The sequence below is a fragment of the Protopterus annectens genome, chromosome 10.part0 (genome assembly GCF_019279795.1).
Source record: "Protopterus annectens isolate FY-2018-M chromosome 10.part0, PAN1.0, whole genome shotgun sequence".
Taxonomy (NCBI): domain Eukaryota; kingdom Metazoa; phylum Chordata; order Ceratodontiformes; family Protopteridae; genus Protopterus; species Protopterus annectens.
In genome coordinates, this window is record NC_056744.1 from 1686602387 (window position 1) to 1686625425 (window position 23039).

Sequence of the window (23039 nt, forward strand, 5' to 3'; positions counted from 1 at the left end):
AATGGCCACTGCTTTTAACGCAGCACAATTACAGGACCATTCACCCCAACCTGCAAACATTGAAGCTGACAGCTTGGAAGGTTCCATGACTACTCCTCATATTACTCTCTCCAAGACGGTACAAGAAATCATACTGGAAGCCCGCAGGCCTTCCACTAGAAGGGCATATTCAGCAAAATGGAAGAGATTTAGCATCTGGAACGCCAAAAAGGGTCAAGATCCATCACTGATGAGCATTCCACAGATAGTAGAATATTTGGCAGAAATGCTTCACAATGGCCTTTCTTACTCTTCCATAAAAATACATGCTTCAGCAATTTCAGCAGAATACAACACTGACCCTCCTGTATTTTCTCATCCTTTGCTAAGACAGTTTCTAAGAGGGATAAAGAACATCAAACCTCCAAGAAAACCACCAGTGCCTGCATGGGACCTCAACTTTGTGTTGGAAAAATTAACTCTTCCTCCTTTTGAGCCAGCAGCATCTTCAGAATTGCAATTTCTATCCTGGAAAACAGTTTTCCTTTTGGCAATAACTTCAGCAAGAAGGGTATCAGAGATACAGGCCCTCATGGCAGTACCTCCATTTCTCATTTTTCATCAGGACAGAGTTTCTTTAAGAACCAATCCTTCCTTCATGCCAAAAGTGATATCCAGGGTTTCTCTAAATCAAGCAATTCACCTGCCTACTTTTTTCCCTAATCCTCAAAATAAAGGGGAAAGGCTTCTGCACACCTTGGACGTACACAGGCAATTGCGCTACTACTTGGACAGAACAAAGACTAACAGACAATCTGACCAGCTGTTTGTGGCCTACGCTGCTGGAGTACAGGGAAAGGCAATTTCCAAACAAACAATTTCTAAATGGATTGGAAACTGCATTCGATTCTGCTACTCTTTCCATGGAAAAAATGTGCCAGCAGATATCAGGCCACATTCCACCAGAGCTACAGCCACCTCCACAGCCTTCCTAAGAGGGGTGGCTACAAAGGACATTCTGGAAGCTGCTACATGGAGCTCCGTGCATACATTTTCCAAACATTGCAACCTGCCTTTATATTCCAGATCCAGAGCAGGCTTTGCTTCTGCAGTCCTGCAGGGCGTTTTAGCTACACCATCTTTATCTTAGGTCCTACCACCCCCAGCTTGGCTATGGTATTCTACCCATATGTCAGGACTGCAGTTGCATTCTTGAAGGACATAGTACAGTTTTGTACCTACCATAAATGTAGATGTCCGATAGATATGCAACTGCAGTCAGGTTTTCCCTCCCTCCTACCCCACTGTATTTTTCCTTTTGGATACCTACCCCTATTTCAAGCTAGCTGGGGATATCTGTTATGGTGTATTTGTTTATTACTGTTGTGCATGTCTGGAATTTCTTCCATTCTCTAAATTTAGCCTTCCTTAGAGGGCACCTGGCATCTGGGGCAAGAAACACTGAAGAAGATGGCACCGGCTGACGCTTTTATACCCCAGCCGCTCTGACATCGGGGAGGAGGCGACATCAGTCGACGCCGGACCCAGACTTTGGAATCCGGCTGACCGAAGGTCTGCCTGAGGCAGGACAACCCATATGTCAGGACTGCAGTTGCATATCTATCGGACATCTACATTTATGGTAGGTACAAAACTGTATTTTTCCAGTGGTGCTTCATATGATTTTAGTAATGCATTACAGGTGGTCAAGTATGCACAAATACACAGCAGTGTCTTCACTTCATCCAACACATTCCGGATAAGGACTGCATGTCTATGCATTCATTGTCAGGAAGAAGAATTTCTCAAAGTGTGCATACCTGACATTTGCACATTTTGCTACAAACTGTACCTGGAAGCCACGGTGACACTGCTATATGGTCTGATGCAGAGAGAAGGAGTTCTGATGACTGCACTTCAATATATTGCCCAGTTGTGCAAAAGTGCCACAGTATGGTGTGAACAATATTCAGTGTCACCCATAATGCCTGCCATCCATAGTTGACGTGCCTTGCTTTGTGATTTTTATAAACGGTCTGGTATTCCTGTAAGGAAATCAATAATGTAAAGTCAGATGGCATAATAGTAATTTCAGAAATATGTCTGTTCATTTGATTGTAGTTGCTTTCTGGTGAGCTGTGCATGCTTAAATATAACTGTTTGGTGACAGAATAACTAGGTAATTGATGTGTATTTGTTCTTTGGTTTAAAACCTGTTTCCTAAATGACTCTGCTCATACCTCATCTGATGCTGTTGATTCCCATGAATATGCTAAGCCACGGTCTGTCACTTAGGGTTCCCATGCATATGCATCTTACCTTCCTCATGTTCTGTAGTTGAACAGTCGATTGAAGCTAATCACTGAGGAGTCATGATGTCTGCATAATGAATTCATCTCCTCAGCATGATACCTTTTAGCTCAGCTTGTCCCATCCTGTTCTGAAAGCCAGACTCCGTTATTAATCAGGCTTCACAAGTTGTGCACTTGTAGATGGGAAGAGAGCTGAAAGGTACGTTATCTACACAATTGCTCTATATACTGACTTTACAGAATGTCTTATTTTTGTATGCTTTAGTGGTGCGGTAGCGTTGTTGCCTCACAGCAAGACATTGTCCCGTTCGATTCTCAGAGCGTCTTCTGCGTGGAGGCATACGTGAATGGGCTGGTAACTTGGTATGTAAAAATCCTCTACCAAACATTAGCGGACCAGAGTTCCGCTGTGGCGACCCCTAACTGGGATAAGCCGAAAGACACAACAGCAATTGTTGTCATGGGCTGTTTGTACATTTGATGGCTTGCAATTATTTTAATGTTTTAGCTCAGCTATTTAAAACCCAGTTTGCCCTTTGCACCCCTTTTTTTAATGAAGCCAAAGCCATACCCAGCCCCGTTACACCCATGAGTTGGTGTTTGTTTGTGTATAATCCTACAAACTGTGGACAGCTGTTGATGTTCCTAGGATAAAGGGCCCCTCATGGTTGATACCTTCTGTAAGAACTAAGTTCATATGCTAATTAAATTGCAACAGTCATGATTACAAAAAAAAAAATAAAGACTTGTTTAAAGCATACTGTTGGAGGTAGTCTGGTTTACATGACTTCTTGGGGAAAAGTGTTAATTTCTGTATATTGATTAATAGAAAAGCATATTGTGGCAACCTGCAAAAGAAAACAATATTGAGAGTGAACAAGAACAGTATGCACACTGTCGAACAGTGATGTGGGCAGTGCATAGCGTGAAGTAAAAAATATACCAAGCTGCTTAAAAAAAAACATACCAGCAATGAATATGTTGGCACAATGAATATGTACGCACAACAGCAGTAGTAACTACAAATAATAGGACACATTAGTTGCATGTCTAATGGATAAAAATGCAGAGAACTGCAATGTTGTGTAAGGCAAATATAAATATTAATTTTGGTTGGAGTATGTGTTTGCAGTCATGGCTAAATCAGAGAGTGGCCCAGATTAATTCTTATCTTACCCCTTCACTGAATAAATTAATGACTCCTTACTCTAATCTTAGCTGCCTTCGCTCCTCTAACAGACTCCTGGTCCATACCACCAAATCTAACAATATGGGAGGTAAGGCTCTCTTCGCCAATTCTATAGGAAAGTTCTGGAACTCCCTGCCTAATAATCTAAGGCTTATTACCTCCCTTGGTCAATTCAAACAAAGTCTTAAACAACATTTTAAGACACATTGGCTCTGCCCATGTGTAAATCCAGACTAGATGCCTAAAATTCACAACCATACCCAATCCTATTTGGACAACCTAGAGATCTGACTTGTTATCAAATTGTATATTAACTGTCCACCACTCTAATCTTGTTGGTTTTATATTATTCAGTTGCCTCACCTACCTACTGAGTTCTTTAAAGAACTGGACTCTGACCTGTAGTTAGATTCATTGTTGTTCCCTCAACTGTGTTTAATGTAACTGTTGCTAAATGTAACTAAATATTAAGTAACATGTAATAATATGTAATCTTGTATTTTCTCTTTTCCGTCATTGTATTGTAACTATTTTTCTTTTTTTGCCTTGTATTCACTGTGGAGCTTTTCTCCCCGGGCCTCTGCTGAAAATGGACATATATCCAGTCGGACTATCCCGGTCAACAAATGTAAAATAATAAAATAAAAAATAAAATCTGCGTATGTTACGGGCATGTTCAGAGAAATATTTAGTCACCTTTACATTAACGTTTGCAAACAGCATATTTATACCATGACTTACTATGAAAGTGCTAGTCAGATGATTGGAGTAAGGAGAGAGACGAGGGAACAGTTTCAGGGGCACACCTGGCTGACTGCAAGCAGCTCTGTTTGATGTGTGTTGTCATTCAAATTAGCTGAACCTAGCAGGGCAGGAAATGTGAAACTCTTCTAGCCTAGGGTGGGAACATGGGAGGAGTAACTTGAGAAGCAACTGAAGCAGATCAGGGTTGAATGTCTAAATAAAGTATTTTATCTCAGCAATGAGCTGGCAGTTCTGGAAGATTTTTTCACATAATGTGTAACACATCGTAAGCAAACACATTTGTAAAAGGCACCGTGTGACAGTAAATTATACTTTTACGGAGGCCCGTCAAAATTAGCTGCTCTTTCCTGTTCTTCCATTCTAAGTGAGTGGAAGTCTTGCATGACATCCCAGCTATGGGCACTGTATTCTCAAACAGTGGTCTCACAGTGTTAGAACACAACAAACTCTCATCAGGATGTCTGCCCCCAGGAAGTAAGTCAGGGTTACAGACTGAATAAAAATACTAGAAACTACTTCTGTTTGGTGCATACAGGTTTGCAATGAGCCAAATTTAAAGAAAAGTTAAAATATATATCTTTTTAAATGTTTTTCCCGTAGTGGTCCTTCAATGTGTGTAGATGAGAGAGAGAAAGATAGCAGCAAGGGACATTTTTCAACTCCGAAATGAAGGCATTGTTACCTGTATAATTCTGGAAAGGAAATTTGCACTTGTTAAATGACTGATTATTTTTACTGTTTTAACTGCACTTCTGGTAACAAATGCCAGTGCTACCCTGTTACAAAATAGCACAGTTTACATTGAATGCATTGCAAGAAAATAACACAATTTACATTGAAAGCATTACATGAAAACAGCATATTTTTCACCGACTGCAGTAAAAGAAAAGATGAACTGCACCGTGTGTCTTTTACAGGCTCCAGAATCCTTTGAGGATGTTGCTGTTACTTTCTCAGCAGAGGAGATGAAGATGTTAACAAAACAAGACAAGGAGCTTCATAAGGAAGTGATGTTAGAGAACTATGAAACCTTAGTTTCAGCAGGTAGGTCTTGTCCCATCTTAAGGAGTGGTCTTTGTTCTGAGAGTTATGAGTACCTTATTAAAATGCTATGCTGAGCTGTCTTGTGTGTTTATTTGCTACCTGTGTAAGTGAACCAGTCACTGAGGGCCATTTTAGTCCTAAATTAAGCCACAAGGAAAATGCTCTCTCTCTCTCTCTATATATATATATATATATATATATATATATATATATATATATATATATATATATATTTATACATATACAAATAGGAAGTTAATGCACAATGTATCCAAATACAGAAATAAAAGGAAAAGCATATCCTGGTGCCTCAGTACATTCCTGTCATTTATCTGAATCAAGTAGGCAATTTATAGATTGCAGTTCAACTAGAAAATTTTTTATTAATATAACATATTTACAGTGTATACACAGAAATTAAAAAAATAAACATCGTATAATGTTATACAGTGCTGGGAATACATTGAATCATAAAGGTAATCTTACACAACTAACGTTAAGAATCTTAGTATATCAGTAACAACCTTTCAAGGTAATCACAACCACTAAAAGTCTTTGATTTATAGATCTTATTCTGATCACTCCTTTTTCAGTTGTACATAGTATTGCTGTTAAATTAAACATTGTATATAACATAGCAACGGAGTTCCAATTTTTTGTAATACCTTTTCTAACAACTGCAAAACGTCTCTAGAATATTTTTTGTTGGTGGGAGGAAGCTGATTTACCTGGAGGAAACCTACAAGGATACAGGAGAAGCATACAAGCTACAAGTGTAATATAAACAAAGGAATAAACTCTGGACCCTGAAACGTAGTAGAAACAATAGAAACCAGACAATTCGAAAACCTGCACATTGAGTTTAGATAAAGACATGTCTGCACTGCCTCATTGTTCAGATGGCCCTATGAATACCAACATATTCCCTCATGATTATGTAGGTTCAGGTGTGGAATCTCCCTGCTATTTGTAATGTCACACTTTGCTTTAGTGGTTTGCAATGGGTAATTGACACTTTTTTTTAATTAAAATCTGTTTTCTTTCACTGTTACACATTCTTATTCTTGATATCACGCTAGGTATGGCCATCTGTTTTTATGTTAACCTATAATCCCTTACCCATTGTGCAGTCTCCTTTGAGATACCAGATATCCTCTATATAACCCCTTACCCATTGTGCAGTCTCCTTTGAGATACCAGATCTCCTCTATATAACCCCTCACCCATTGTGCAGTCTCCTTTGAGATACCAGATATCCTCTATATAACCCCTTACCCATTGTGCAGTCTCCTTTGAGATACCAGATATCCTCTATATAACCCCTAACCCATTGTGCAGTCTCCTTTGAGATACCAGATCTCCTCTATATTTTTGTGTGTCTCTCTCATGTCCATGTTCAGTTATGATTAATTGGATATTTCAGATGTAATCTGTTGTCACTGAACTGCAGTTTAACCAGAAATTTGTAGCTTAGTATAGCCAATTTCCACATCTGTATTTACCTCAATATTTTAGCTGTGGGCTATAACAAGGTATGTCAAATCTGTAAGATAAAATTTCAGTGAGATACATGTTACAAAGATATAGAACTAAGTACAGTATGGAGTTTATACTCTGCTGAATCTAGTAGACAGGGCATATGTCATTCTAAACACAGGCATAATAAGAAATGTTGATGTATTTTAGATATTCTAAATATTTTGGGTTTTTCACATGAATAGAACTAGTCATACAGTTTTCAAATTATGATAGAAAGTCTCCTTATGAAGGATACAGATGCAGCTGCCTCATTAATAAACACAAATGTTTAAAGACTTATTTTGAATATATCACTTTTTTTTTTTAATTGCAAAACATTGTCTACTAGTATAAGTTCACGTGAAACAGCAATCACTGCTAGAAGCAAAGAACTTCTTTAAAATGTATTTAATGCAACTGGATATGAATAATACATTCAAAACTGAAATTCTGCTACTCCTGAACAAATTAAACATTTTTTGTTGTTGTGGTACTTTTGTAATTATTTTGTAACTATGCTTAAGTAGGGAACTGTGGAAGACTGAGAGAACATGTTTTAATCTTGTTAAATTAAACCAAACAGAACACAGGAGCTCTGTGGAAAAATAACATATGTATTTTTTTTTTAATATGTAGGTTACAAGATCCCCCCAGAGGCATTGTTAGTGCTACTTAAAGAAGATAACGCTGAACTGCAAGTGAATGACGAGGGGGTAAACAGAACAGAACAAAAGAATAAGAATAATTTAAAAAAAAAGCCTGACAGTAAGCAGTTCATTAATGATGCATTTTTATGATATTTTCTACACTCTTTAATCTACTTTGAGGAAAATGGGAGAAAATATATGTACAGTAAAAGAATAAAGGCAAAAGTCTAAAAATATAATGTTAATCTGGGCAAAATGCATATAGATGTGTGTGTGTGTGTGTGTATATATATATATATATATATATATATATATATATATATATATATATATATATATATATATATATATATATATAGTTATGTGTGTGTGTGAATATATATATATATATATATATATATATATATATATATATATATATATATATATATATATAAAATAAAACAACGTAATAACTAGAAGAAAACAAATAAAAAAAAAATTCAAATAAAAGTCCAAGAGCCAATAATTAGTGCTTTCATCCAGGTTTAATGTACTGGACTTCTTCAGAATGTTTAAAAATACAAATAATGTGTTAATAAATGAGCATCAACTGTAAAGAGATGATGACATCAAAATTCCAAGACCAATAGAAAGCCAAGCATTCGGAAATATGTAAATTCTATAGTACAGTAAGACATGAATACTCAATAAATGTACAGAAGTTCATGAATAAGTAAAAGGAAAACAGAACTACAGAAAATATAATAATTATTGGTTCCATTTAATGCACATCTAATATTTATATGTTCATTCAATCCAGGTGGGGCTTCAGCATTTAACAGAAGCTGTCAGCACAACTCCTTAACTTCCAGTAAGGTGTTATTGTCTCCAAAAAATAAAGGTACATGGTCTAAAACAAACAAATTAAATCCTGTAAACAAGGTGCAAGTGTTACTATGTTTAGCCAAAGCATTTTTAGGATCACAATTTCTGATAGCTGCCATGTGTTCTTTAATTCTGGTGGAAAGTTTACGTATGGTTTTACCAATGTAGAATGAGAAGCAAGTGGTACAAATAGCAGCATAGACCACAAAATTGGAATTACAGTCAAAATTACCATTAAATTTGACCATATAGTTATTGTGTTTAAAAGTGTAACAGTTTCCAGTAAGAATCCATTTACAAACAATACATTTGTTACAAGTAAACATGCCTTGTACATGTTGTATGATATTTGGAGACAATAAAAAAGGCTGGTCTCTATTCTCAAACATTAATTGTGGAGATTTATTTTTCTTGTAAGCAAAAGTAGGGCTGGGACCCAATTTCATATTGATTTCCTGACTCGAGGTCAAAATGCTCCAATTATTATAAAATACTTTTTTGATTGCGTCAGAGTCTCTACAGATGGGAATGGGGAAAGAGGAACATCTATCAGTTCCAGTGTTGGTGGGAATTGAAAAATTTAATAAGGGAGAGAGATTAGTGGGGGTAGGTGGAACATTATTTACATGCGGAAGAGTGTTCTTATGTTTAGGAGTGAAACCATTAAGGATGATAGGAAGGAACTTAGTGTGTCTTAAAGAGTTTACATCTGTAAAAATAGACTGTAATAAATTATTAGGATACCCTCTATCTAAAAGGAACTTAGAGACATTCATTTAAAAAAGAGGAATCCTCAGAAATGATACCAGAGAGTCTAATGTACTGTCCTTTAACCATGTTATGTTTCATAAAATGAAGGTGTATACACTAGAAAAGTAATTATTTCTGAATGTGCTCTTCCTAAAAATAGAAGATGTCCAAGAAAGAGTGTTGGAGTTGAATGTGACCTGTATGTCTAGAAAATTCACTACTTTACCTATGGTAGAAATTTTAAGTTAAGCCAAGTCATGTGTAATGCTAGGGTAATCATCTTGAAGGCATTTGTTGGAAACCCAGGCAGTTACCATAACTCACATGTCTAGCACACCTCCAACTGTATCAGATATTCACTAGAGGTGATATCCCACAGGGTCATTTACTGGGGGATACAGGTTATGCACTGGAACCATGGCTGATGATGCCCGTTAGAAATGCACACCCACCCACTGAAGAGTGCAATAATGAGACACATGCTAAAACCAGAAATATCATAAGAGCATGTGTTTAGGCTGCTGAAGTCATGATTCCACTACCTAGTAACATCTGGGTGGGGAAGGGGCACACATCCCACCACCAATGGCAGGGACACCACAGCCACATGCAGGTGAGGAGGAGGGTGGACCAGCAGCTACAGATGTAGGTGTGCTCAGTATGCCCTAACATTGGCTAAGGAGCAATACATTGAAGCTCACCCACCTAAGGGGCTAAAACCTTCATCCTACACACATACGTATAGTAACATTGATGTCAGGCAGTGCTCACAACCTTTACCCACCCATGTAATGGCTGTGTACTCCTAGCATCAAACAGACTCAGCCCTGAACTAAAACTGTAACAACTGCTGGATTTACAAGGTAAGTGATGAATGGTATATCCTTGCATGTTCTTACTTTGTAATGTAAGTAAAAGGTGGGTGATTTGTGCAACAATGACTTTAACATGTTACAGCAGAGACTTATGTGAATACTTGTCCTCTGTCAAGTAATAGGCCTCCGGCATCAAAGTTTCACACATTCAGACATCTCAGAAGTACTGATGGCCACCAAATGTCCTCCGTTTGGCCTCATATTTTTGTACTGGAAGATAGAGAGGTTAAAAGTTATGCGACACATTTCAGTTTCAGACTTCACAACCATCAGATGATTCTTAAATACTGATTCTATCAAATGTAACTTTCTAAGACCAAAATATGTCAGAGGTACAGTTAGCAAAACAACATCACAAGCACAGGTATACTAAGCACTAAGTTAGCTGTGCACCCTGAGCATAGAAACAAATCTTGTGCATCCCTGAATCCAAAAGATAGAAAACAAGCATATGGCACAGTTATCATCACCTGCACAGGATGCTGTGTGTGTGTGGGGGGGCAGGAAGCCTAGGCTGAAACAAAAGGTGAGTTAGTATGTATGCGTAAGAAATAGAAACAGGCAGATATCTGGATTAAGTAAAAAATAGCCAGTGAGACAGAATGAGCTTTAAGCTTCATGGCTGAATCATGTAACAATTCTGCATGTATGTCTGTGTGGGCCCTCTAGGTGAAATTGGTGCGAGTCTCTGCATGAACACAGCCAAGTGCTCTGCTAGCTTCTACATCTTGGTATGTTGGACAGGTATGAGCCATGCATGGTAGAGGTGGGAGTTTGTCAAATGAAAAATTAACTTTAAAAAGATCAATACACGGCAGGTTCAGGTTAAGGCACTTTAATCTTGCAGCAACGAGACAAGAACATCCTAATACAGAGTTTGTCTAACTAGAATCAGGAAGTATCAGTATTTTTATACATTTTCTAATAAGACATTGCCTACCAAGCTGACTTAGCAGATCACAAGTTTTTAACATCATTACTTCATAGCAGCTGTTCTCATGCTTTTCTGCTTGCACTATCAATTTTGTGAAAAACTTCCGAAGAAAAACAACGTGGCCTTGGCTACCATCAGTTAGATATATGCAATATTACCATTCAAGGTACTACAGCTAATTTGAGCACAAAGCAATTATAGATTGCAGTTCCTTTCTTCAACAGTCCTTTGTCTGTCTTTATCTCTTCTCTCTGCAGCTGTGCATATTCTCATAACACAAACAGAGCTAATTGTTCAAAATCATAACATTATAGAATATAGCATTGTTTTCTCTTATTTCTTCCTGACCTAGCAGATAATCACCTGCTACTCAGTACATTTCCAAAAGGCATAAGCATGAATTTTGCTGTGCTAGCAAGCACTAGGTCAGAGGGCATCTTGCAAGTTTCAGAAAGCATACTGCAGTTTCAAAAACATCTTTTAGTCTCATACAAAACTAAGCTGTAATAAAATAGAATGAAAAACATGTTAACTCTTTTAGCTTCTAATTAGCATTAAGCACACACATTAATACTTATTTTTCTAACATTTCCCCCCTGTTAATACTTTTTTATTCTATTTTCAAAAGCATAAACAGTTTGCTTCTTCTCCTAACCTCTTCCATTCAGGATTTGCAGTTGAGAGTCATTTAGTTTAGACTTATAAAAGCATTTCACTTTTCAACAACTCTTCAATTTCAGTACTTTGATACAAAGTCTCAGAAACTGACATGTCTATAAAATCTTTGATTAATCTTTTCATGCAGGGAATACCACAACAAATGCATGCTCCTAATAGGAGTAATCCCACACAAATGGCAAGTAGGATGTTCATTAGGATGGAACCCCACCCCCCAATCAAATTCTGGAAAAAGTCAGTCAGAGGGTTTGGGCCTGGTTTGATCATGGTCGACACTTGCTGGATCAACTCAAGGTGATCATTTATCTCATGCTGATTGTCCGGTATATACGAACAGCATTCTTCTTTGATTAAAGTGCACGTACCACCCCTCACCGCTAGGGAGAAATCGAGAGCCATGCGGTTTTGTAGCACCACACTTCTCATTGCATTCAGTTCATCAGTCACTAATTCGAGAGCAGAAATAGTTGCATTGCTCATAACTTTGAGAAGTTTGGACAGTTTTCTCAGCTCCCAAATCGATTTCACTGCGCCATATGCAGGGGCTATACCAGCCCACGATATAACAGTGTCACTCAAGTCCATGTGTGTTAGTTTATCTTTGTTCTTTATGGAATTATGGTTTCTCCATCCTGCTTCGATTCGTCCCACTGGATTCTCTGGTCTCTTGATTGGACTTCTGGGTTTACTGCTGTCCTCTCTGACGTTTCGGATTTTCCCTCGAGGCATAGCTGCAGTGTGTCATATGGCCGGAACCAGGTAACCCAAAAAACAACTACCGGACCAATTCTCAGGTAACCATTTGTATGCCTTTTTCCCCACAAATAAAATAACAGTTCTCTACTTTAGTATTGATATAAGCTTGCCCTGCATGAAACATTTTCTTATCAATGATAGAAAGCTTTTTTAAAAGAACAGGATTATGTTGTACTTCACTAACAGTTATATGCAACTTTTCAAAATATGCATCATAGTTTGTATCACAAATAGTTGCCGCCTTACTGGCCTTAATATAACATTTATAAGAAACAGTCACATTGCAATTGCTCCAACCCACCTGAATAGTGTCATTTTTATAAAAAACATACAATTCCCTTTTGTGTCACAGGTAGGTACAATGCTATTTTATCTTGTGATTTTTACAGGCGTAGTATCAAAGATCAAGTTTTCCCAGGTCTCATTGACCCCTAGGGGGACAGCAGTCAATAATAATCCCCCGTATGCTGTTGGTATAGCTGTACAAATCTAGCAATTTGAAACATTAAAAGTTTCAGCATACACCTATTTGATTGCTTGGTAAGTGTTAAAGTTTGAATGCCAGTCTATGAGTAATGCATCACATTTGTTCAGTTCAACTCGTGTGGCTGAAAAAAGGAAAGGCCACAGCAAAAAGATCATTGTCACCAGTATAGCTAATAGGATAATCATGCAATTTTTCTGAGATTGTTCTGCATCCCTGTTTACTCTATACCTGGTCATTTTGTTCTTGTTGTGTAACAGTAACAAGGTTTTTGTCCAGTTCAAAGTTCTTGACCAGTTTGCAGTGTGTTAAATGGATCCAGGACGCTTGCTCTGCTATCTTGACTGCAGTGGATGTTGCCAGCAAAACTTGAAATGGTCCTTCCCACTTCAGAGAGCTCCAATTCTTTTTCTTTATGACCTTCATCCAGACCCAATCGCCTGGTCGAACACCTGGTCGCCCTGCTGCTTCCGATGTTCTGGTCTGTTCTTTATCTGAAAGAGTTTAACTGTAGAAGTTGTTTGTTATTCAGTAACCTCCTCATATACTCTGCCAGTGAACTGTTGACCTCCTGATCTGCAGGCATGAGAAGTTTCCACTGAGGTACATAATATGCCCTCCCAAATAGTATTTCAAAAGGAGTTAACCCCTTTGCATTTGGAACAGTTCTTATACTCAACAGTGCCAGAAGTAAACAGTGCACCCAATTCTTCTGAGTCTCTGTCATTATTTTCCTAAGCTTACCCTTCAAAACCCCATTGTGCCTCTCTACTAGTCCTGCAGATTGTGGATGATGTGCGCAATGTGTTTTTAAAGAAATTTCGAAAAATCGACTCAGCTGTTGTACAGTTTGATTTACAAAGTGTGTGCCATTGTCACTGTAGATCTTTTCTGGTATGCCAAATCTAGGAATGATTTCTTTGATAAGTATTTTCGCAACAGTAGCTGCGTCTGGATTTTTGGTCGGAAAAGCTTCCACCCATTTGGAAAACATATCTATAATGACAAGACAGTACTTCTTATTTTCGCATTTGTTCAACTCTATGAAGTCCATACAAATAGTATGGAACGGGTATGGTGGTGTAGGGAAACTCCCTTGCTTAGGCTTCAACGCCCCTTGTGTTTGTTTATTACAAACATGACATGCTGCACAAAAAATTTTTAGTGTAATTTGTAAATCCATACATTGTAAATACTCGATTCACTAACTGTACCATTCCCCCCTGTTGAGACATGGCTCTGCCCATGGCTCAACAAAGCTGCATATCTAAACAAGTTAGACGGCAAAATTGGTTTTCCTTCCTTGGAGATGTACAGCCCCTTCTCAAGGATTGCTCCTTGTTTTACCCATTTCTGTTTCTCTACTTTCGTAGTGAGTGTCTGCATTGTTTTTAACATTTCTAAATCTAAAATCTCAGAAGGTTGTAATTCCTCACTCAAAAGAAATACTTCTGAAGCTGTAGCTGCCTGCTTTGCAGCTTTGTCAGCTCTCGCATTACCTTTTGAAATCCTATCCTGCTGTTTAGTATGACCTATGCATTTGCAAATAGCTACTTTACGAGGTAACTGAATAGATTCTAACAAATCTAAAATAAATTGTGCATGGTTAATCAGTTTACCAGTAGATGTTATCATTCCTCTATTCTTCCACTGTTGCACAAAAACATGAACAGTAGAAAAAGCGTACTGGCTATCAGTAAAAATGTTTACACATTTTACCCTTTGCTAAGGTGCATGCCCGTGTCAAGGCAATCAATTCTGCTGCTTGTGCAGATAAGTTGACTTTGCTTCTAAAATCTCAGTATCAGAAACTACTGCATACCTTACTAGATTCTGCCCTGTTGGACCCTTTCTGCATGAGCCGTCCACGTAGTATGTCACCTCTGCATCATCCAAGGGAACATCCGTAATATCTTTTCTAGGTAGTGTCTTTTGCTCAATCTCCTGCAGGCAACAATGTGGTGTGCCATCCGCAGGGGTTGGGAGCAAGGTTGACGGATTTAAAGTTGTGCATCGTTCAATTGTCATATGAGGTTGGCTCAACAGTATAGTCATATAAAAAAGATGTCTAGCAGGAGAAAGATATGCTACTTTTTCTTGCAGTAAAATAATCACAACTGCATGAGGCGCACTCAATGTGAGAGGGTGGAACAACACTACTAAGGCTGAAGCCTGCACTGCCATTGCAGCTGCGACTACTGCTTGTACACAGTGGGGCAGAGATCGTGCCACTGGGTCTAGCTGTGATGGAATAGTAAGCTATGTGGCGTTGCTTGTCCCCATGTTGCTGTGTCAAGACTGATGTCATATAGCCTTGCTTACAATCTACAGTTTGGGAAAAACATTTATGATAATTCGGTAATCCTAAAACTAATGAAGATGCTATCAATTGCTTCAGTTTGCAGAAAGCTGATTCTGCTTCTGGTGTCCACTGTAATAAATCTTGTGCTGCCATAGGTTTCTTGTATATCAAGTCAGTCAACGGAGCAGATTCCAAGGCATAGCTTGAAATCCAACTTCGACAAAAATTAGTCGTACCTAGGAAGGACATCATTTCCTTCTTGGTAGTCAGTTTAGGTGCTTGTAAGATTGCTATTTTTCTGTCTTCATCTAATATTCTGCCTTCTTTGGATAGTACATATCCTAGGTATTTAACCTGCTTTTTCCAAAGTTGCAGTTTGTTTTTGTTTACTTTGTGTCCTTGAGTGGCTAAAATTTGTAGTAATGCTATGGTATCTTCTCTGCATTCTTGCTGGGTGGGGACTGCCAGCAGAATGTCGTCTACATAAAGTAAAATCTGGCTACCTTTCAGTGGGATAAATCCTGCCAAGTTACTTGCCATTTCCTGTGCGAATATTGTTGGGCTTTCACAATATCCCTGTGGTAGTCGTGTATATGTGTACCTTTTCCATTGAAATGTAAATGCAAACCAATGTTGGCTGTCAGGGTGTATCGGTATGGAGAAAAACGCATTGCTAATATCTACCACAGAAAAATACTTCTGTTGAGGTTTTAAATTATTTAATAAGGTGTGTGGATCTGGCACCATAGGTGCTCTGGGTATTACTGCATCATTTACAGCTTGTAAATCTTGGACCATACGCCATTCTCCATTTGCCTTTTCTAACAGGAAACGAGGGTGTGTTACATGGTAAATCAGGATATTCTACCAGTACTCCTTTCTTAAGTAAGGCTGCTATTATAGGTTTAATTCCTACCTCTGCATCCTTTCTCAAGGGATACTGTCTTTTCTGTGGTCTAAATGCTGACTTTGGCATGATTGTAACTGGTCCTGCTGTACGAATAAGTCCTACATCTGATTTCCCTGTTGACCAGAGAGTTTCTGGTATGCTTCGTAAGGCTTTCTCTTCCTCTTCTAGTAAGAGTGCTAATCAGCTGTCCTCGCTAGATTGCAGGTGCACAGCTGGGTGTGTCTGTGTTATCCAATTTAACTTTTGCTTTTGTACTCCCTGTTCGGATAGCTCTAATTCTGTCTGTTTTTCCCACCTTGTGACTTTTTCTCCTAGGTCTGCCCACTTTACGTTCTTGTCCTTAGTTAAACTAACATGTGGTAGTCGATTAGATTTATAAAGTGCAAAGAATTCCTGGGGCAATGAACAGCTAACTACACTGTTCCCCTCTGTGTCCCAGTAAAGATTACGCAACACTAATCTGTTTGCACGTTTTTTAAACAATTCTTGCTCATATTCCTTATCAGGTCCTGGTGTGCTGCAATAATACAGAGTACAATGCAACAAATGTTGTTTATCAGTGTCAATGGAGGGGGACTTACTGATGGCTATGTTCATCATTTCTTCGGTTACTGCCCCTGGACCAGTCGTAACCAAGTCCTGGCTGTACCAGTAAAATGTTTCACCCTCCGATCGCACTACAAAAGTGTCCATTTGTCGCTGTGCCTCCATACCTTGCATAGTTGAAACTACTGCTATGCCACAAATCTGCATAAGGTCTCTGCCCAAAAGGTTTACTGGGCATTTTGCAGAAACAATAATTTTGCTTTTCTGGGTCATCCCTGAAACAGGGTCAGTTATTGCTATGTTATGGGAGAGTGGCTCCCAATACAGCTGCCCATTAGCTGCTTTCACTAATATATAGTCAAGTGATTCTGAATTTTCTGGTAGTTTGGAAGGATGTATCAGGGTCCGTGATGCCCCTGAGTCGCACAAACATTTTACTTCTCTCCCCTCTACCAGAAGCATAACTTCCGGTTTTGTGTCTGCCAAGTAGAGCTCCAGGCTCAATAATGCTAAGTCCAAAATTTCATTTTCTTCGCTCTCTGTGATTTCTTGCACATCCTCTATTTCTCCCATCACATCCTCTGTTCCCTCTATCACATTTACATTTGTCTTTCCTTGGTTATTTCTTTCTAGTGATTCCTGACTACCATATAGTCCGTCCTCACCCTCCTTATCTTCCATGGTTACCTTGTTATATTGCTTGCAATCTCTTGCCAAATGTCCCTTTTTCCCACATTTAAAGCATTCACCCCTTTTCTTTCTCTCTTCAAACTCTTCTGATCGCTTATCATATTGTTTGTTTCCCTGGACATTTTTCTTGCCCTTTTTCCCGGACTGTACTACAAAGACTTCTGCTTCATCTTCTACTGCAAATACTTGAGTTTTCTTTTCTTTTTGTCATTAAAATGCCTTTTGGCATGTTTTGCAAATTCAAGTAGTGACTGTAATCTACTTGTACGGTGATCTACCATGTGCTTTGTAATAAAACTACTGATGGGTGCAATACTACCTTTCAAAAATGCATTCTTTAGCTGCTGCTGATATGGGGAATCATGTGTTTGGTCTTCAGGTACCTGCATTCCACAATGGTTATTAAAACATTCTAGTAATCTAGCAAAATATCTATCAACAGTTTCACCTTCTTGTTGGATGCATTGGTTAATGCAAGTCCAGTCTGCCCTAGGCTTCCATTTCTCAGAGATTCGGTCTGTCAGACCTTTCACTCTGTTATCCAGCTCTGCGTTGCTATGTGGGAGTGGCTTATGTTCTGCGTCACAAGGATTCCAGTTGCCACTGATCATGTGCCAATCTGGGCCTATGATTTGTCGGACTACTTTTTCTACCTCTTCCCCGTTTAAATGGTAACTTAACCTCATGCCCTGTAAGTCTTCTAAGAATTTTCTAAAATTAACTTTTGGATGGGGAATCCCCTCTGTGGCTTTCCGGATGTCTTCTGGTGTCCACGGTCTATATACTAGGATAGTCTGGTCCTGCCCTTCCTGTCCTGCCTGAGGATTTGGTACTTCTATGAGCGGACATCTCTCTTCTTCACTCATAGCTCGTGAATTTTCATTCATTTGATATAATTCCATATCCCCTCTTGTTTTACATGTTCGAGACCTAGTCTTGACAGGATCTCTGACGAACGGTTTTGGTTTCGCAGGGACAGTTGGGTATAGCGGAGGTGCATCAGCTTGTCCACTCGCTTCATATTCTGGTAAGGGAAGTGGAGGGGGCGGAGGGGCCGATGCTATTACCAGGTTATTGTCTTCTTTATCTAAAAACATCGCTTTTGAATTCTTAATCTTTTGTTCCCTGCGGTTTGCTTTCTCAAACCACCTGTGTGCCTGGGGAATGCCTAATAGGCGTTGCTTTTTAACCTGACCTCTTGCGTCAGTTTTGAGCTGTTTGACAAGTTTAATAAGCAAAGATTTTTCTAGTTTAGCATCAAATTCATATTTATTAACCCATTTTGTATAGTATCTAACATTATCGACACGTTGTAATTGCATATATTTCGCATCTTCGGTTAATGGCGAGTCTTGGGATCTTTTTGTGCACTTATTTCCCATGTTGTCTTAACTCAGCTAAAGAAAAAAAATGTTACGTAACCCTTCTTATCACATGGTACCACAATTTCTCTTTTTTACAGTTTATCTAGAATAACTGTCTACCTATTCTGTTTCCCTGATTTATGACAAGACAGCAATCTTTTCTGTCTCTGATCTATACTTTTACAGATCTCCCTGACAGAAACAAAATACTGTAACAAGTCCCTGATCTAAAACAGAAAAAAGGTAAATTCCTCCTTACCTGAGCCTCCGTGATTGAGTATTGCACTAGGGTCGTCTACTCATCCTCCAATCGCAGATCAGAAAGAGTGGCTGGCGTCTTTTGAACGACAATTTAGTCGGAGGTCTTTCAAAGCAGAAGATCTGATGTGGTCTCTTCCCCATACGGTTTCAAGCCACCGGGCCCATCTGACCTCGGTCAAAGCGAGAGTTTTCCAGTCCGGCAGGCCAAATCTGTCAAATGAAAAATTTACTTTAAAAAGATCATTACACGGCAAGTTCAGGTTAAGGCACTTTAATCTTGCAGCAAGGACACAAAAACATTCTAATACAGAGTTTGTCTAACTAGAATCAGGAAGTATCAGTATTTTTATACATTTTCTAATAAGACATTGCCTACCAAGCTGACGTAGCAGATCACAAGTTTTAACATCATTGCTTCATAGCAGCTGTTCTCATACTTTTCTGCTTGCACTATCAATTTTGTGAAAAGCTTCCTAAGAAAAACGACGTGGCCTTGGCTACCATCGGTTAGATGTATGCAATGTTATCATTCAAGGTATTACAGCTAATTTGAGCACAAAGCAAGTATAGATTGCAGTTCATTTCTTCAACAGTCCTTTGTCTTTATCTCTTCTCTCTGCTGCTGTGCATGTTCTCATAACACGAACAGAGCTAATTGTTCAAAATCATAACATTATAGAATATAGCATTGTTTTCTCTTATTTCTTCCTGACCTAGCAGATAATCACCTGCTTCTCAGTACATTTCCAAAAGGCATAAGCATGAATTTTGCTGTGCTAGCAAGCACTAGGTCAGAGGGCATCTTGCAAGTTTCAGAAAGCATACTGCAGTTTCAAAAACATCTTTTAGTCTCATACAAAACTAAGCTGTAATAAAACAGAATGAAAAACGTGTAAAAGTAGTGCCACTATAGAGCATGATTGGGCATGGCCACTTAGGCTAACATCAGCTGGTGTAGCTGACCTTCCACCACGTGGATGCCATCCTCCTTCCAGCAGATGTTCCATAATAAGCACCGCATTTTCCAAAATGTCATTGATCTGATCCATTGAATTGGCAACATGTTGAAGGCAGTCATGTATTTTAGCCTGTGCCATATCTACAACCCTAAGCATTTCTCTTGAAGACCTATTAGAATGTGCTTGCACCTCCATGATGGCCCTAAACATACGTAAGTGATACGGGAACAAACACCTGGATCTGGCGGAGAATGGATAGCATACCTCCTTTGAGCACCTCTAACAACTCCCCTTAATGGTACCTCACCCACACTTTGGCTATGGCTAGCATCAGCATGTATTGAAGCTGCAGTAACCACACTACCCTGATCAAGCGTCTCACCCTGCACGTGTCCAATATCTGTGGGCTGACTGGAATGGGTTTGGCACAGGCCTACTGGTTGTGTCCAGTGGAATTACAGGGGAGAGTCCACCTGGTGGACCTCAGCCATAAATAAACTATACAATAGAAGGAGGAAGCTACTACATGATAGAGCAAAATCCCAAAAAGGGAAGGCATCTCTGATCAGTATTAGCAAAAAAACTACGGGCACTCGTAAAATCAACTTAGGCCAGCTTTGAGAGAAAAATTGCACAGGACACTAAGGATAATCACAAAGCTTTCTTTAGTTATGTTAGGAACCTGGGTGAGAATTCCCAGATATGCTCAGAATTAGTCCAAAATGACAAAAAATACACCAAACCCACAGACCTTGCCAACATCCTAGCTGACAGGTTCAGCGCAAACTTCTCCCCTCCTCCCTACCAAAAGGGCAAATATCTATCCCAGCAGAGTGCTGCCCCCCTGACATCTCAGATGCTCAGGTAAGAGCCGCCCTCTCCAAAGCAAAAAACACAGCATCAGTGGGACCAGACGGTGTTGCGGGCTGCATCCTACATGAACTCCAAGAAGAGCTAAACCCAAACATAAAACTACTGTTCAATCTCAGCCTTACTACAGGATATGTACCCAAAGAGTGGCGTACGGCAACAGAGGTCCCTCTCCACAAAAGTGGTGCCTCAACAGATCCTGGAAACTATCGCCCCATAAGCCTGACTAGCTTGGTCTGCAAAGCTATGGAAAGGATCATCATGGACCTCATAAATAAAGATATTAGGGACCTACAGACACTGGATCCTACCCAGTTCGGCTTTAAGTGCAGATCCTGCCTCTTAAACCTGGTTGATTTCTTTGAAACAGTCACCAAGGACATTGACGAGGGGAAGGTGGTCCACACAACCTACCTGGACCTCGCAAAAGCCTTCGATACAATACCCCACTCGGGCATTATAGATGAGCTCACCAGCTTAAATATAAACCCCTATGTCACTAGATGGGTTGCAAACTGGCTCAAGGACAGAACCCACATGGTTAAAATTGCTGGAGCCATGTCAGACTCCAAACCAGTTACAAGTGGCGTCCCACAAGGCTCAGTCCTGGGACCTCTCTTGTTCGGTATATATTTCTCAGAGGTACAGGCCAACATGGAAGGACTGTGGCTGATCAAGTTCGCAGATGACTGCAAACTGGGCACCATAATCGACTCTCCAGCTGACACAAGCATCCTCCAAAAGGGCCTCATAGAAACAAACAACTGTTGCCAGAGCCATGGCCTCAAGCTAAATGCCAAAAAGTGTATAGTCATCCCCTTTGGCAAAAACAAAGTGCCCACAAATTACCACATAGGTGGTAATCCATTAAGTACAGAAGAAGTAATTAGGGACCTGGGGACCCAAGTTGATAGCAATCTCTCATTTGACAACCGCATGGCCAAAGTGGTTAGAAAAACATTTTATATAGCCCACCTAATCATGAAGGGATTCGCATCTAGATCAGGGGAGGTCATCATGCCTCTTTACTCATCCCCTCATCAGGCCCATAATTGAGTACAATGCCCCTTTTGGTCTGTACGTTACCAGACACGTGCAGCAACTGGAAAGACCCCAAAAGTACCTCACCAAGAGGATCAAAGGGCTCAAACAGATGCCATATGCTGCCCGGTTAAAGAAACTCCAGCTCTACTCATTGGCATACCACCTGCTCAAAGGTGATCTGTGCCTGACGTATAAAGCTATGTCCAACCCGGAATTAATGGACATACTGCACCTCAGAAAATCCAAATCCCATCGAGCTATGCGCTCGAGAGACTTGAACCTCAGCACTGAAATAAATAGGAAATGCTGGAGGGACAGATACATAACCCAGAGGCTCCCTTCACTCTGGAATAAAATCCCAGTCCAGGTTAGGCAGGGTCCCTCATTCACTCTCTTCAAGAGGAATCTTGATGAGTGGATGGGAGATCGTAGGTTTACCCCAGAGTATCACTTCTGTGTCACTGTTAGACAGAGGCACAGTATACTAACCTCGAAAAAGGGCATAGCAAAATTAATTTAAAATGGGTGGCGAAAGCCAAACACACTCTGGCTAGGCTTATAAATGCCCTAGGGTAGATAGCCTAGTATGAACCTATGAACCTCTGTTTGGCCACCATCATCCTCAGAGTCTGCTCATACTCTGACATCAGGTGGTAGGAGTCCCATACTTCCACAATCACCTGTAATAATAAACAACTAACACAGGAAAAAAATTAATACCTACACTACTATAGTCCAATATATGCTAACAAATGAACAGTGGTGCCACTGTTACAGACTGTACAACAATAGACACAGCAGTCCTGACACCCACATCACAAACTAAATATTTCTTTGAACTGCTCATCAGTATTGACATAGAAATGCCTGGCTTACCATGTGCAGATGATTGCAGGCTCCCTATGATGGGTGATCCTGGAAGAAGTTAAGAAAAGGTAAGGAGACAATCATCACAATGAACAGTAAATACAGAGGGTTAAAACTTTTGGCCCTTTATATGTCAAGAACTTGCATGACACATCATCCCCAAGCCCATGTGTAATAAACCAGAATGTGTTAACTGCATCAATCTACAACTATTCCCCCGCAAAAGAAATGTAATGTTTAGCATAACTTAAGTCAGTATTTTGCTATACAAGTAATATTTAACAACTGAGATAGGTAACACTTACCTGTAAGCTCCTCCCGGGACATACTTGTCCTCCCTGAAACTGCAGCACCAACATCAGTGCCATGCTGTTGTGCACTTTCCAGTGAGCTGTCTAGATCCCTGACAGCAGGCAGGAAATCTTCAT

The 23039-nt window shown here is 39.5% G+C and overlaps 1 protein-coding gene across 1 annotated transcript in view; it reads left to right on the forward strand.

Moving 5' to 3' along the window:
• The window catches only part of LOC122813900 (nuclear factor 7, ovary-like), a 114880-nt gene extending 107190 nt beyond the window's left edge, over positions 1 to 7690 (forward strand). The window contains exons 4-5 of the mRNA XM_044086444.1: positions 5163 to 5289; positions 7444 to 7690. Coding sequence (XP_043942379.1) covers positions 5163 to 5289; positions 7444 to 7604 — 288 coding nt within the window. The 3' untranslated portion in view covers positions 7605 to 7690. The remainder of the gene's footprint in view (positions 1 to 5162; positions 5290 to 7443) is intronic.
• The last annotated feature ends 15349 nt before the right edge of the window (positions 7691 to 23039 follow it).